The sequence below is a fragment of the Labeo rohita genome, chromosome 20 (genome assembly GCF_022985175.1).
Source record: "Labeo rohita strain BAU-BD-2019 chromosome 20, IGBB_LRoh.1.0, whole genome shotgun sequence".
Lineage (NCBI taxonomy): Eukaryota > Metazoa > Chordata > Actinopteri > Cypriniformes > Cyprinidae > Labeo > Labeo rohita.
The window spans coordinates 24,406,979-24,420,953 of NC_066888.1; the positions used below are offsets into that span (position 1 = coordinate 24,406,979).

A 13,975-nucleotide genomic window follows, 5' to 3' on the forward strand; every position below is an offset into this window, starting at 1 on the left:
TTTTCTCAGCCCATGCGAACAGGGACAGCGTAGGTGGTTGCAGCTTGTTTTACGATGTTCTTTATTCGCACTGACTCATGGCGTAATGCTGCCAGGGCATAACACCTGTCAAATGCTTACCAGGTGTGCGATCATCTCTCTGTTGTTTTGAGCCGGTTACTAAGACTGTACTATTTACACAATGAATCCAAATGATTATTTTTATTTATTAATGACAGCTCCTTTCATTTCAACATCAGGATAGAAGACTCTTATTAAAAAAGCCAGCTGTGAGCGCTCAATGTCTGATCATTCATCACGAAACAATAAAACGCATAGGTTCTCTGCTTACAATGACAATAACAGAGCAGTAACTGACCGAGGACATTTTTCAAATATGATATGGCCAGCAGAAGCCATAACCATGTAAGACGACAGGCCTTGAAAAACGACAGACCTAAACATCTCAGACGCCTCACATCTACTTCCAAAACCGCTTGATTTCTCTTTCATACGCACCCACAGAAAACCCACTTCCAGCCACTAATAACACATTACATGGCAATTTAATAATGTGAGGTTTAGGAACTATTACGAGCTACGTTATACTTTAATAACCAGAAACGCAACATGACATGAATACTTGCACGACAAGTGGAAGTGCGCGGATCACGATTAGTATCGTTAACTAAAACTAAAACTAAATTATAAATATTACATGTTAAGACTAAACGAAATGAAAATTAGAAATGCTGCCTTGGTCACTAACTGAAATAAGTTTAGGTTTCTGACTGGAAATGAATAAAAACGAAAAACAGAGATAAAGTTAAAAAATAAAAAAAGATTAAAACTACAGAACCACATAACAAAATCACTGAGAATGAAAACTGATAATCTGATTCAAATAGGATTAAAAATATTAATAAAAAACGTGGAAAGGCTTGCAAGACCTTCAAAAACTTCAAAGGAAAGAACACAAAGCATCAAGACTTTTTCCCCTTTTTGTTTTTTTCCCCTATTATAGAGACTGACAGCATCCATCTTCATTCATTTTAATAATAAGAATAAACTAAAAATAAATTAAATAAAAAAAAACAGGCAAACCTAAGGAAAGAACTTAAAAAAAACTATAACACAAAATAACACAATGCATCAAGACTAATTTTATTAGTCTGTTTTATGATACTTTTGTTTTTTTCTATTATAGAGCTTGACAGCCTCCATTTTCATTCACTTTAATTGTCTAAAAAAAAAAAGAAAAAAAAAAGAAAAAAGGGATTTATATTTTTGAAAAACTCCACTGAAGAAAAAAAACATAGGGTGAAAAAGTAATGACAATTTTTTTTAAAGTATTTTCCATGTTAGTATGCGCGAGATATTGCCAAAAATAAATAAATAAATAAAATAAAAAAAATGATTGAATAAAAAAATAAAATACAAAAAAAAAAAATGAATAAATAATTAAAATACAAATAAAAACTTAAAAAAATAAAATTAATTAAAAAAAAAAAAAGAAAAGAAAACAGGCAAACCTAAGGAAAGACCTTCAATAACTTCAAAGGAAAGAACACAAAAGCTTCAAGACTAATTTTATCAGTCTGTTTTATGATACTTTTGTTTTTTCCCCTATTATAGAGATTGACAGCATCCATCTTCATTCATTTTAATTATCTAAAAAAACAGTATATAAATAAAATATAAATTTAAATTAAAATATAAATTTAAGTATTTTCCATATTAGTACATGTGAGATACTGCCAAACATAAATTAATAAATAAAATACAAATAAAAATTTAAATAATAGTAATAATAATAATAATAATAATAATATACTAAAAATAAATTAAATTAAAATTAAAACAGGCAAACCTAAGGAAAGACCTTCAAAAACTTCAAAGGAAATAACACAATGCATCAAGACTAATTTTATTAGTCTGTTTTATGATACTTTTATGTTTTTTTCTATTATAGAGCTTGACAGCCTCCATCTTCATTCACTTTAATTATATAAAAACTGGGATATATATTTTTGAAAAACTAAATGTACCTTTTGTGCTCCACTGAAGAAAAAAAAACGTAGGGTGAGAAAGTAATGACAATTTTTTAAGTATCTTCCATGTTAGTTCATGTGATATATTGCCAAAAATAAATAAATAAATAAAATACAAGATAAAATAATTTTTTTAAAAAACAGGAAAACCTTGAAAGACCTTCAAGAAAGAACACATTTTCCAATTATAGACCGTGACAGCATCCATCTTCATTCACTTTATCTAATAAATTAAAAAAAAAAAAAAAAAAAAAAAAAAAAAAAAAAAAAAAAAAGGGATATATATATTTTTGAAAAACTTTTTACTTGTGCAAATGTACCTTTTGTGGTAATGACAAATTTGTAAGTATTTTCCAGAGACTGCCAAAAAAATAAAAAAATAAATGAATGAATGAATAAATAAATAAACAAATAAAAATTTAAAGATATTTAAAAATTAAAAAAAAATAAAACAAACAGCCAATCCTAAGGAAAGACCTTTAAAAACTTCAAAGAAAAGAACACAAAGCATCAAGACTAATTTCATTTGTCCGTTTTATGATACTTTTATGGTTTTTGTTTTTTCCTATAGAGATTGACAGCCTCTGTCTTCATTCATTTTAATGATCTAAAAAATAGTATATATATATATATATATATATATATATATATATACACACACATACATACATACATACATACATGTATAGTAAAAACAAAACTCTTCATAAAATATACCTTTTGCGCTCCTTTGATGAAAAAAAAAACGTAGGGTGAAAAAGTAATGACAAATGAATTTTTAACTATCCCTTTAAAAAGTCTGGCTATGAAGTAAGTGGAAACTCCACCTGGGTCTGTCCTGCATCTGCTCACGAGCCCAAGACTGAGATCATTGAGAGTTCAGAACCAGTTCTGTGGGTTGTATGAGGACACAAAGAAAGCAAGAGCTGGAGAAGAACCTGCGCTTTAATGCAGAACAGGCCCAGTCTTTTGCTTCTCCACACTGTTAACAGACAACTCACAGCCTCCAGCCACAGAGAAGAGGAGGAAAGGAGGTTTACGAGCAATGTGGTCCAGATAATGAGCAAATGTGGTTCCTCAAATAGTAGATTAAATCCCTGATCTCAAAAGATGGCAAAATCAAAAGTCTTTGAGATCCAGGCACTGACAAGGTCTTGTAAATGTCTCGATTTTCAAATATTTTCCATTTCAACTCAAAGGAGCAATTGTTTCTCTCTCCTCATCTTGTGGTCCTCGTTTTACCTGAATGACTACAGCGCCATCTGGTGGACTGATCAAATCTTTCCTCACTTTAGGTTTGGGAGCTAAAAAATGGGAGATGAAAAAAAACAGTTTCAGAAACAAATCAATGAAAACATTAGCATGCATATGTTAAACAGGTCTCCCTTACCATTTGGGTTTTCTTGTTTATAAAACATCTTGAGCATTTCAACAGCCTCTTCTGCTCTATAGCCAGCGATGCACTGCAATAAGCAAATAAGCATGTGCAACAGCTAAAATATGCAATGTGGTCTGGACTACAATTTAGAGAATGTGGATGTTTCTACAAGAAAAATATTCTAGCCACACAGAATTGTTTAGAATGTAAGGAACTGGCTTCTGGATCATGAGCTGGAATTTAAATTAAACTGGAGGAATTGGAGGGAAATTCTTTTACCTTAAATGAAGTTCCAGTGTGTGGTAAATGATCTGATGAGACGTCCAGGACAGAGCCACAGCCTCCAAACCGCTCATTTTTGCACCCATATACAACAAGAGGTATGTCTGTCTAAATGTTAAGGTATCTTTTTAATGCTGACATTATTATTTTAATACTACAAGACAGTAAAAACATGGGGTAAATGCAATAATTCATTGAAAATCTACTATTTGCAAGAAAAACTTGAGTAGGAACAGCTGTGATTACACAAAAGATACACTAATGTTTGGTGACAAGTATTAAGAAATGAACACTTTTATACATCAAGGATGCATCAAACTGATCAAAAACTGACAGTAAAAACTTTATAATGTTAGAATGTATTTCTATTTACAATAAACACTGATTTTTAATGTTCTGTTCTGTTAAAAAAAAAAAGAATTATGGAAAACAAAATTATAATGGTTTCCACAAAAATATTAGGCAGCACAACTGTTTTTAACATTGATAATAATAATAAATGTTTTTTGAGCACCAAATCAGTATATTGGAATGATTTCTGAAGGATCACCTGACACTAGAGTAATGGCTGCTAAAAAATTATATCCTAACCCTAATATAATATATAATATATGTGATAATATACATACATATATATGTAATATATGTTAATATATATGTGATATAATATATAATATAATATGATATAATATAATATATGTGATATTCAGTGGTAAACTTTAAAATTTAAATTGGTACAAATTAAGTACAATACCAGTCTTTGAACAGTAAGATTTTTAATGTTTTTAAAGAAGTTTCTTCTGCTCACCAACCCTGCATTTATTTGATCCAAAGTACAGTAAAAACTGAAAAATTCTGAAATATTTTTACTATTTAAAATAACGGTTTTCTATTTGAATATATTTTAAAATATAATTATATTCTGATTTGATCCTAAAAAAAATATTATTATCTTTGTTATTATTATTATTATTATTATTATTGTTATTATTATTGTGTTGAAGGTTTAGGATGAATAGAAAGTTCAGAAGAACAGCATTTATCTGAAAGAGAAATCTTTTGTAACATTAAAAATGTCTTTATCCTCACTTTTGATCAATTTAAAGCATCCTTGTTAAATAAAACTTTTTTTTTCCTAAAAAAAAAATAAATAAAAAATTACTGACTTTTGAATGGTATAGTGTATAATGTCATAAAAGCTTTTCATTTCAGATAAATGCTGATAGTTGGATCTTTCTATTTATCAAAAAAACCTGAAATAAATATTGATAATTATAATAATAATAATAATAAATGTTTCTTAAACAGCAAGTCAGCATATTAGAATGATTTCTGAAGGATCATGTGACACTGAAGACTGGAGTAATGATGCTGAAAATTTAGCTTTGATCACAGAAATAAATTACATTTTAAAATATATTTAAATAGAAAACAGTTATTTTAAACAGTAAAAATATTTCAAAATTTGACTGTTTTTGCTGTACTTTTGATTAAAAAAAAAATGCAGGCTTGGTGAGCAGATGAGACTTCTTCAAAAACTTTTGACTAGTAGTGTACACAGAAAATTTAAATATTTAAAATTGAAAGGGAAAAAAATATTTTAAATTATAATATATATCACACAATATTACTGTTTTACTGTATTTTTTATCAAATAAATCTAGCTAATAAATCCAGCTTTGGTAGACATAAGTGGCTTCTTTCAAAACCATTAATGGTACTGCATGTGTAAACTTTTTGAAAACTAACAGTGATTCACATTTTGGCATCAAGGATACGAAGCAGGCGCAGAGCAGCTGCACACATGATACACGGCTCCACTGTCACATAAAGTACGGTCTGTTCACACACCTCCTTCGGGTCCTTCTCTCTGCAACAGCACCAATTAAGCACTTGATCCAGTGCCACCATTTCCGCATGCCGTGTAGCCTTGGGCAAAGCAGGCACAGACGTGAGACTGTTTCATCTATTCCAGAGTTTCTCTGTGCTTTACTAGGAAGAACCATTAATCATTCTTAACATAACAGGAACTGTAATATATGAGTCAATGGCAGATGAAGAAGCCGGAGACTATTAAAATGAGAAATTATTTTAAAACGCTTCATTGGCCATACTGGCAGCACTGAATGTAAACAATGCCACCAAACTGAACAAAACTTGCTGAAAGTGGTCAATTATTGTCATGTTTTGGGCTGTACTAATCGGTCAGACCAGGAAAAACATTTGGCATACTATAGACTGGCAAACGTTATAACAAATCAAGGAGAAGAAAGCCAAAAAATGTCTGAGAAACAAAAGGCGTTTGTGGTTGGCCAAACTAAACCGGGATTTTCAGGGCAAGAATCTTGACAACATTTGTGTTTGTTCTGATCATTTTCAGTCAGGCAGGTGAAATATTAGGCTAATATCTTAATTAATACTGCTCAGAAGTATCTTTACTACCTATTAATGTTAGTTTGTCAAAATATTCCTGCTTACTAAGTCCTCTCTATATGATTTAGCATCTTCAACACGTTTTTCATGGTTCAGACAACATAAATTAGCAGAACATGTATTCAGTAGTACATTAACTATGCAATCCATGCTATTGTTTACATCCTAGTATCGCCAATATGGCCGCGCATCCGGGTAACTGACCAAAAACGTGACTTAAGTGCAAACCCTCTATAACAACAACAAAGAGAATCATTGTTAATTACTTAGGCACATTGTGAAGTTACTTACATTTTTGGTTTCATTCACCTCATTTCTTCCTTTTCCAATAATCTCATTGTTGTAAACCATCAGACAGCCAACTGGAACCTCACCGTTCTCAAGGGCTTCAAGTGCCTTAAAAGTAATTCATACGTTTAATATTTTCTCAAAACACTTTAACCATGCAGGCACACACCTGCATACACATTTACTACGACAACCATAACAACCAAAATTCTTACAAGAAATTAGATATAGACCATTTCGTCAGATGTAAACATACTGGTCCCGATACACTTCCTGTTTCTTTTTTTTTTTTTAACTTTACATAAACATCACAAAAAAAAAAATACATCCAACATAACATTTGACTGGATGAAAATGTTACATTAGCACGTTTAAGATGTATTTGTATATGTGAAATAAAATAAAACACAAAAAACAAAAAAACAGGAAGTGCTTCTGGACCAGTGTTATTTACATCTAGCGAAATGGTCTATTAATTATTATAAATAAACACGTACTCGGGTTTTCGACTGTTTCAAACGCCATGTCGTGTTATTTTATTGAGATTTCAGACTAAAAATAATGCAGTGCTGCAGTAACTGACGGGAAATGGCAGTTACCGTTGTAAATACTGGTAAAACAGTAAACAAAAAAGAAGTTTTACCATGTCAAACGCCTTTGACATCCATCTTTGTATCTCACTATCTAACGGCTGCAGAAAATTGCTCTTCTCAGGTTTAACACTCTCTGCTTCCATCTCCATCGGTATCATTAACAAATCTATAACCGTTTAAATAAAGCTGCACAAAGCAGAAAACACTAGTGTTTTGCTTACATTCACACGTGTTTACGGGGGACCGTAATCATGGATGGACCGTTAAGGGCGGTTTATCGACCGCGTAATCGTTCGATCGACGCGATCTGTTATCTGTAGTTCGCCTGTCTGCTGCTAACACGAGAAGTTATTGCCATGTAGCATAGTGCTAGCTAGTGAGAAACACGCTTTTGCATCTAGTTTTGCTCGTTTTTTTGCGGTGTCAAGTCTGTTTTTAAAATGTTGAGTTCTACATGGAATTTCATCAAACGCCATAAGAGGAAATTCATCTTCGCCGGGGTTTTTGTTGGAGGTAACGTGGGTTAGACCACCTGCATGCTTATAGTTTGGAGATTGTTAGCTGCGTGTGACTGTGCATTAACTATTCGTTTTAATAGCTGAATAAAAATACATGCCGTTTTAATATGCTATAATATGTAGTTTACCATGTTATTACAGTGTTGCCAAGCATTAGATCTTATTTCTACATCCAACTAATCAATCTCAGTTCACCTGTCACCTAGTTTTCTATTGGCACAGTCAAAGAAAGTTGATATGGACTTTACCCTGGTATTTTTAGCTTGCATAAAGATTTTATGTTACTGAATATATTTGGCATATTGCAGCATGTGTGTTTTCTTAACGTATATGTTTATATTGTAATATATCCACAATCTTCATGCCTAGGTGTCTATCTACTTGGTAAATATGCACAAAGAAAACTTCAGGAGATGCAGGAGCGAGAAGCAGCCGAATACATCGCTCAAGCTCGGAGACAGTTTCATTTTGAAAGCAACCAGAGGACATGTAACATGACAGGTAAAAAATATAAATGTCAGTTATGTTTTCTTTTGCCGGATGGATGTAATTGTGTCTTTTTTTGTAGTGTTATCAATGCTCCCCACTCTCCGAGAGGCGATCATACATCACCTGAACTCAGAGAGCCTCACCGCTTTGCTCAAGACTAAGTGAGTCATTCATGTAAATTATAGATGATTATCTGCATATAGAATAAAAGAACATAACTGATGTAAGTGATCATGTCTTTCTACACAGGCCAGCTAATAAACTTGAAATCTGGGAGGATCTAAAGATTATTAGTGAGTTGAATAAGTTTTTTTGTTGTAGTTTTACAGATTTATTGCATTAAAGTCAACATGAAATCAAAATCTACCCCATTTACTTTCTTAAAGGGAACGTTCACCCAAAAATAAAAATTCTGTCATGTCATTCCAAACTCGTAAGATCTTTGTTCATCTTCGTAACGCAAATTAAGATATTTTTTATGAAATTCGAGAGCTTTCTGACTCTGCATAGACAACATTCAAGGCTCAGAAAGTTAGTAAGGACCTTGTTAAAATAGTCCATGTGACATCAATGGTTTAACCTTAATTTTAGAGGCCTGCTGCATTATTTTTGTTTTCTTTGCGCACAAAATGTATTCTCGTAGTTTTATAAAATTAAGGTTGAAACTCTGATGTCACATGGACTATTTTATCGTTGTCCTAGCTGTGTTGCTGTCTATGCAGGGTCAGAAATCTCTTGGATTTCATCAAAAATATTTTAATTTGTGTTCTGAATATGAACGAAGGTCTTACAGGTTTGGAATAACATGAGGGTGAGAAATGATAGAATTTTATTTTTTGGGTGAAATAACCCTTTAATGCAGATTCCTTGTGTTACTGTGAACTTTCAATCAGTTGTAAAGGATACATTTTGTCTGTGCAAGCTGTAACAATCTGCACAATTTTTCTTTGCTTCTTATAGTCTTTGTTGTGTTTCAAATCAATGACAATTCATTGTGGTTTTTCCTATAAAAAACAAAAGTTTCAAAAGTTTGGGGTTAGTTTTTTTTTTTTTTTAAGAAATTGATCATTTTATTCAGCAAGGATGTAAAGGCAGAAAATTAAGGCTTTTATATTATTACAGATGTTTTTTTTTTTCATTATTACAAAATATTTCTTTCAAATAAGTGCTTTTTGAAATTTTTTTTTTTTTTTTTAATAATCGAAGAAGCCTCAAATCCTGGAAAGAATAAATCATAGTTTTCAACATTGATGAGAAATTATTCTTGAGCACCATATCAGCATATTAGAAGGATTTCTGAAGGATCATGTTATACTGAAGACTGGAGGAACGGCTGCTAAAAATACAGCTTTTCCATCACAAGAATAAATTGTATTTTAAAATATTTAAAAATAGAAAACAGTTGTTTTAAAATTTAATATTTTAGTTATATTACTCTTAATACTGTGTTCTTTCAAAAACATAAAAAAAATGTACCAACCCTGAACTTTTGAACTGTATTTAAATGTAAAGGAAATATAACAAATTTTCTCCTATGCTGATGTCATGTTGGTTATTGGAAAATGTTGAGCAATTATAAATAGTTAATAAGGCATTGTTGTGACAATAATCAAAAACACCCACATTTCACAATCAAACTGATTCCTGCCCTACAATTTTTAGTTGTCCTGGTTCACAATATGTCACATTACGCAAGTAAAATGGGTTCAAGTTGATTTTAATCAAACTCTCATCTATTTCTGTTCTCAAACCATGATTTCTACCCTCCAGGTTTTACCCGCAGCATTGTTGCGGTTTACAGCACCTGCATGCTGGTGGTGTTACTCAGAGTTCAGCTCAACATAATTGGTGGCTACTTGTACCTGGACAACTCTGTGACAAAGAATGGAACGGTATGGAGTTTTAAAGTTGCTGTGTTACAGCATGTAAATGTACCTCATTTCTCATATACTGCTTATTTTAGACCCCCTTGGCCCCTCCTGATGTTCAACAACAGTACCTGTCAAGTATCCAACACCTTCTTGGAGAAGGTGAGAACAGTTTCAGATCTGTATAAGAGCGTCTAATCTGTATTAAAGTTTAATCCTCTGTTTAAGAGGGCACATACCCTATAGTTGATAACGATCTTCGGGGTTTTTTTGTCTTGTCAGGGCTCATTGAACTGATAACAGTGGTGAAGAAAGCCGTCCAGGAAGTTCTTGGACCGTACGTTGAGTGATTGATTAAATGATGAATGAATTTTAATCTACTCATCGCATACTTGTGGCTTTATTTGCTATTACAGCTATGGTGTTGTGTCAGTCTTCCTGTATGTTTAGCAGGAAAGCTAACTGTTGTCCATGTCTCCTCAGGGTGTCTCTGAAACAGAGTTTGTCTCTACAAGAGTTAGAGCAACAGTTGAATCAGATCAGACAGTTAGTGGAGGAGGGAAGTGCGTCCTCTAAACACAAAAGTCTTTCTTGGTACATGATGCCTGATGAAGAGAACACACTAGCCTCACAGGTTGGTTTGTTGTACTTTTCTGATAATGTACCCACCCCCATGTCATTTAAGATGTTCATGTCTTTCTTTCTTCAGTTGAAAAGAAATTAAGGTTTTTGAGGAAAACATTCAGGGATTTTTCTCCATATAGCAGACTTCAGTGGGGATCAACGGGTTGAAGGTCCAAATTGCAGTTTCAGTGCAGCTTTAAAGGGCTCTACGTGATCCCAGTTGAGGAATAAGGGTCTTATCTAGCAAAACAATTGGTCATTTTCTTAAAAAAAAAAAAAATGTATATACCGATGTGCATCTATGACTTCATGCATTACATAATCATGTTGAAAAGGTCACGTGTGGTTAGTTCTTCGTCTGTGTACTCCAGTTCTTACATTTTGAGTAGGGTGAAAAACTCCATCTCATTTTCTCCTCCAACTTCAAAACCGTCCGACGTTGTTTTACCTTTTTTGTAAAGGGCGTTTTGACCTTTCCAACGTGACTACATAATGTGTGAGGTCGTGGACATAGAGCTAGTGCAAGATGAGCCTATGTGGTTGAAAAGTATGGCAATTTTTTAGGGGTTTTTTTGTGTTTTTGTTTTTTGAAAATGACTAAAAAAGCCCTTTGAAGCTGCATTGTAACTGCAATTTGCACCTTCATCCTGTTGACCCTAATTAAAGTCCACTATATGTAGAAAAATCCTGAAATTTTTTACCTTGAAAAACATTTTCTTTTTGACTGAAGAAAGACAGACATGAACATCTTAGATGACATAAGGGTGAGTCAATTATTAGGAAATTTTAGATCTGGATTGAACTGCTTCTTTAAAAAAATCCTGAAAAAAATGTATTACATTTTCCACAAAATAACATATTTATTAAAACATTTATAAGAATATAATTTTATTACAAAATTTTACAATAATTATAGTACTATAATTTTTATATATTACTGTAATTGTATTACTTAATTATATAAAATTATATAAATTATATAAATTAATTTTATAAATTTTATAAGAAAAAATTACATCTAAATTAACTTTTTTTCCCGTATATAATATTTTTTAGGCTTGTGGTCTCACAGAGAATGATGTCACAACAATAAAGCTGCTGAATGAAACCAGAGATATGCTTGAAAGGTGAGGGGAAATCAAGGCACCTACATAAACTCTTTATTTATTTTTTTTTTTAACTCAATACTTGAATACATTTAGTTCCTTTTTAAAGGAAATCTATTATTTTATCAGTTATTTAATAAAAAACACAATTCTGGATTTAAAGAACATTTATAATAGAATTTAAAAACATACATGGATAGCTGGGTACTAATTACATCTAAACTTTGTTTTTCAGTCCAGACTTCATTACTGTACTCCGTACTTGCTTGAGCCGAGGCTTTATCCGATTCCTAGACAACATGTCAGAGTTTTTCCGTCCCCCGCAGGGAGACTCCAACCTCTCCAGCACACCTGACCGGTCAGTGTACATGCATTTCTTTTTTTCAGGAAGGTACATACAGTGACACCAAAAAGTATATGAACAGTTAATTAAGCCACATTTTAAAGGGATAGTTTGCCCAAAAATAAAACTTCTGTCATTAAATACTCACCCACATGTCATTCCAAACCCGTAAGACCTTTGTTCATCTTCAAAACATAAATTAAATTTATGTTTTTATTTATAAAATAAATTTTTGAACCTGGATAGACTGCAAAACAACTACCATGTTCAAGCCCAGAAAGGTAGTAAGGACATCATTAAAATAGTCCATGTGACATCAGTGGTTCAACCCTAATTTTATGAAGTGACGAGATATCAAAAATATCTTACTTTGTGTTCAGAAGATGAACAAAGGTCTTACAGGTTTGGAACGACATGAGGGTGAGTAATTAATGACCAAATTTTATTTTTGTGTGAACTATCCCTTTAAGCAATTTCATCACCTTCCCAAGGCCTGCATGTTCAACTTTTATGAACAATATTGGTGATGGAAAGACAATCACTGCTGTTTTTCACATTCTTTTTCTTCTAGACTATCACATGTAAGCCTCCCGCTAGCTAAAATCATTCCCATCATCAACGGACAGATACATTCAATATGCAGCGAAATACCCAGTCACTTTGTCCAGGTGAGAACCTTCATATGCATTGACTCATTTTGACTTGGACGTGGTATAACATCAGCCCACACACCAATGTTTGCTTGCTTTGTTGTTTTTAGGATCTCTTATTGATAGACCAGGTAAAAGAGTTCGCCGCCAACGTGTACGAAACGTTCAGCACGCCTCAGGAACTTCAGAAGTGAGCACACGTGCTGAGCAAGACGTGAACTTGTGAAAGCCGAACTCCTTGCAAATATACTTTAGACAAACTCTCATGCCGTACAGCACAGAATTGTTCTCCTCACACACCCTAAAATCAACCTGGAGGAAAGGAACTCACGGCTGTTCTGAGAGACGACTTTGTAATGGAGTTAGCAGGCATAGACCTGCTAGATGTCCTATCTGTATGTTGTTACGCCCATAACCTCGTCCCAGCCAGGCATGCCAAGGTTTTTACATGCTGTAATAAACTGTAGTACATTTTATTTATTTTTTTAATCCCTGTAGCATAACATTTTCATTATGTAACACTCACAACATGGCTAGCATAAAAGATCATATGTATGAATGATTTAACAAGCATTCACATATGCAGTATGGATTTCAAGGGGTGAATTGTGGATGTTTTTGTATATGATCTCTGATGTTGCAGCTGCTGGACGATCTCCAGGACCAAAACACAGTCATGCTCACCTCTGCAAAAGTAACAATGCATGATGTTTGCACTGCTACTGCTATAAAAATGCATATTTGAGAGTAATTTCAGTTGTATTTACTTGGTTCTACTAATTAATGAAAATAGACTGTCTTTTTCGTTTTTGCGAACTCTACAGGTTGTAGTGTGCTACTTTTGAAAAATGACCCATGAATGTTAATAAATAATGTGAGTAATGATAATGTTCATTAAAATCACGCATTATTTGATTGGGAAACACCGCGTGTTGTTTTGGCTTTTAGAAATTAAGCATTACTGAACCAAAAGCCTGCTTTCTTACAGTGAAAGAAACATCGATGGTGTTTGTTTTGAGCGAATCTTCCTGGTAATGAAACTCTCCCGGGTTCCTCTAGAGGGCAGCACCTATCTGTAGTTGAGCTCATAGCAACTAAAAAACTAGGTCACATTAAGTTCAAACAAGAAAACTTTCTCACCAGTTAGGGTACAAAAATAAAATCACGAAGAAATTAAGTAATATCTGACAGAATAGATGCATAAACATGTGGGAAGCATATGACGAAAGCTATTGCACAAAACAACCCTATTGACGCAATACTTCCTTATACCCTAAAAAACTTTTGTCTCTAAATGTTTTGGATAAGACAATATGCCACCCTTTACGTAATGTACTGGAAATAAAGGAATGAATACATTAAGAATAAATAGC

General features: G+C 32.8%; 2 protein-coding genes across 3 annotated transcripts; one reads left to right on the forward strand and one right to left on the reverse strand.

Moving 5' to 3' along the window:
* Positions 1-2,328: 2,328 nt before the first annotated feature.
* On the reverse strand, positions 2,329-7,302 carry adat2 (adenosine deaminase tRNA specific 2). Of its 2 annotated transcripts, none has more exons than XM_051092120.1 (6): positions 7,226-7,302; positions 6,415-6,519; positions 5,469-5,619; positions 3,688-3,794; positions 3,421-3,493; positions 2,329-3,334 (listed from the first exon to the last, which is right to left on the reverse strand). In XM_051092120.1, the coding sequence occupies exons 2-6, from the start codon at positions 6,472-6,474 to the stop codon at positions 3,219-3,221; spliced, it is 507 nt and encodes a 168-aa protein (XP_050948077.1). In that variant the 5' UTR covers positions 6,475-6,519; positions 7,226-7,302; the 3' UTR covers positions 2,329-3,218. The 2 variants fall into 2 exon arrangements, with proteins under 2 accessions (XP_050948077.1, XP_050948076.1); XM_051092119.1 differs by having other exon boundaries at positions 2,333-3,334; positions 7,055-7,277.
* A 6-nt stretch (positions 7,303-7,308) lies between these two features.
* Positions 7,309-12,831, forward strand: pex3 (peroxisomal biogenesis factor 3). The gene is made up of 12 exons (XM_051092118.1): positions 7,309-7,517; positions 7,892-8,023; positions 8,091-8,172; positions 8,261-8,304; positions 9,782-9,903; positions 9,975-10,041; positions 10,162-10,216; positions 10,363-10,513; positions 11,560-11,630; positions 11,845-11,967; positions 12,524-12,620; positions 12,713-12,831. Exons 1-12 carry the CDS (start codon positions 7,445-7,447, stop codon positions 12,794-12,796), a joined length of 1,101 nt encoding a protein of 366 aa, XP_050948075.1. The 5' UTR covers positions 7,309-7,444; the 3' UTR covers positions 12,797-12,831.
* Positions 12,832-13,975: the final 1,144 nt, after the last annotated feature.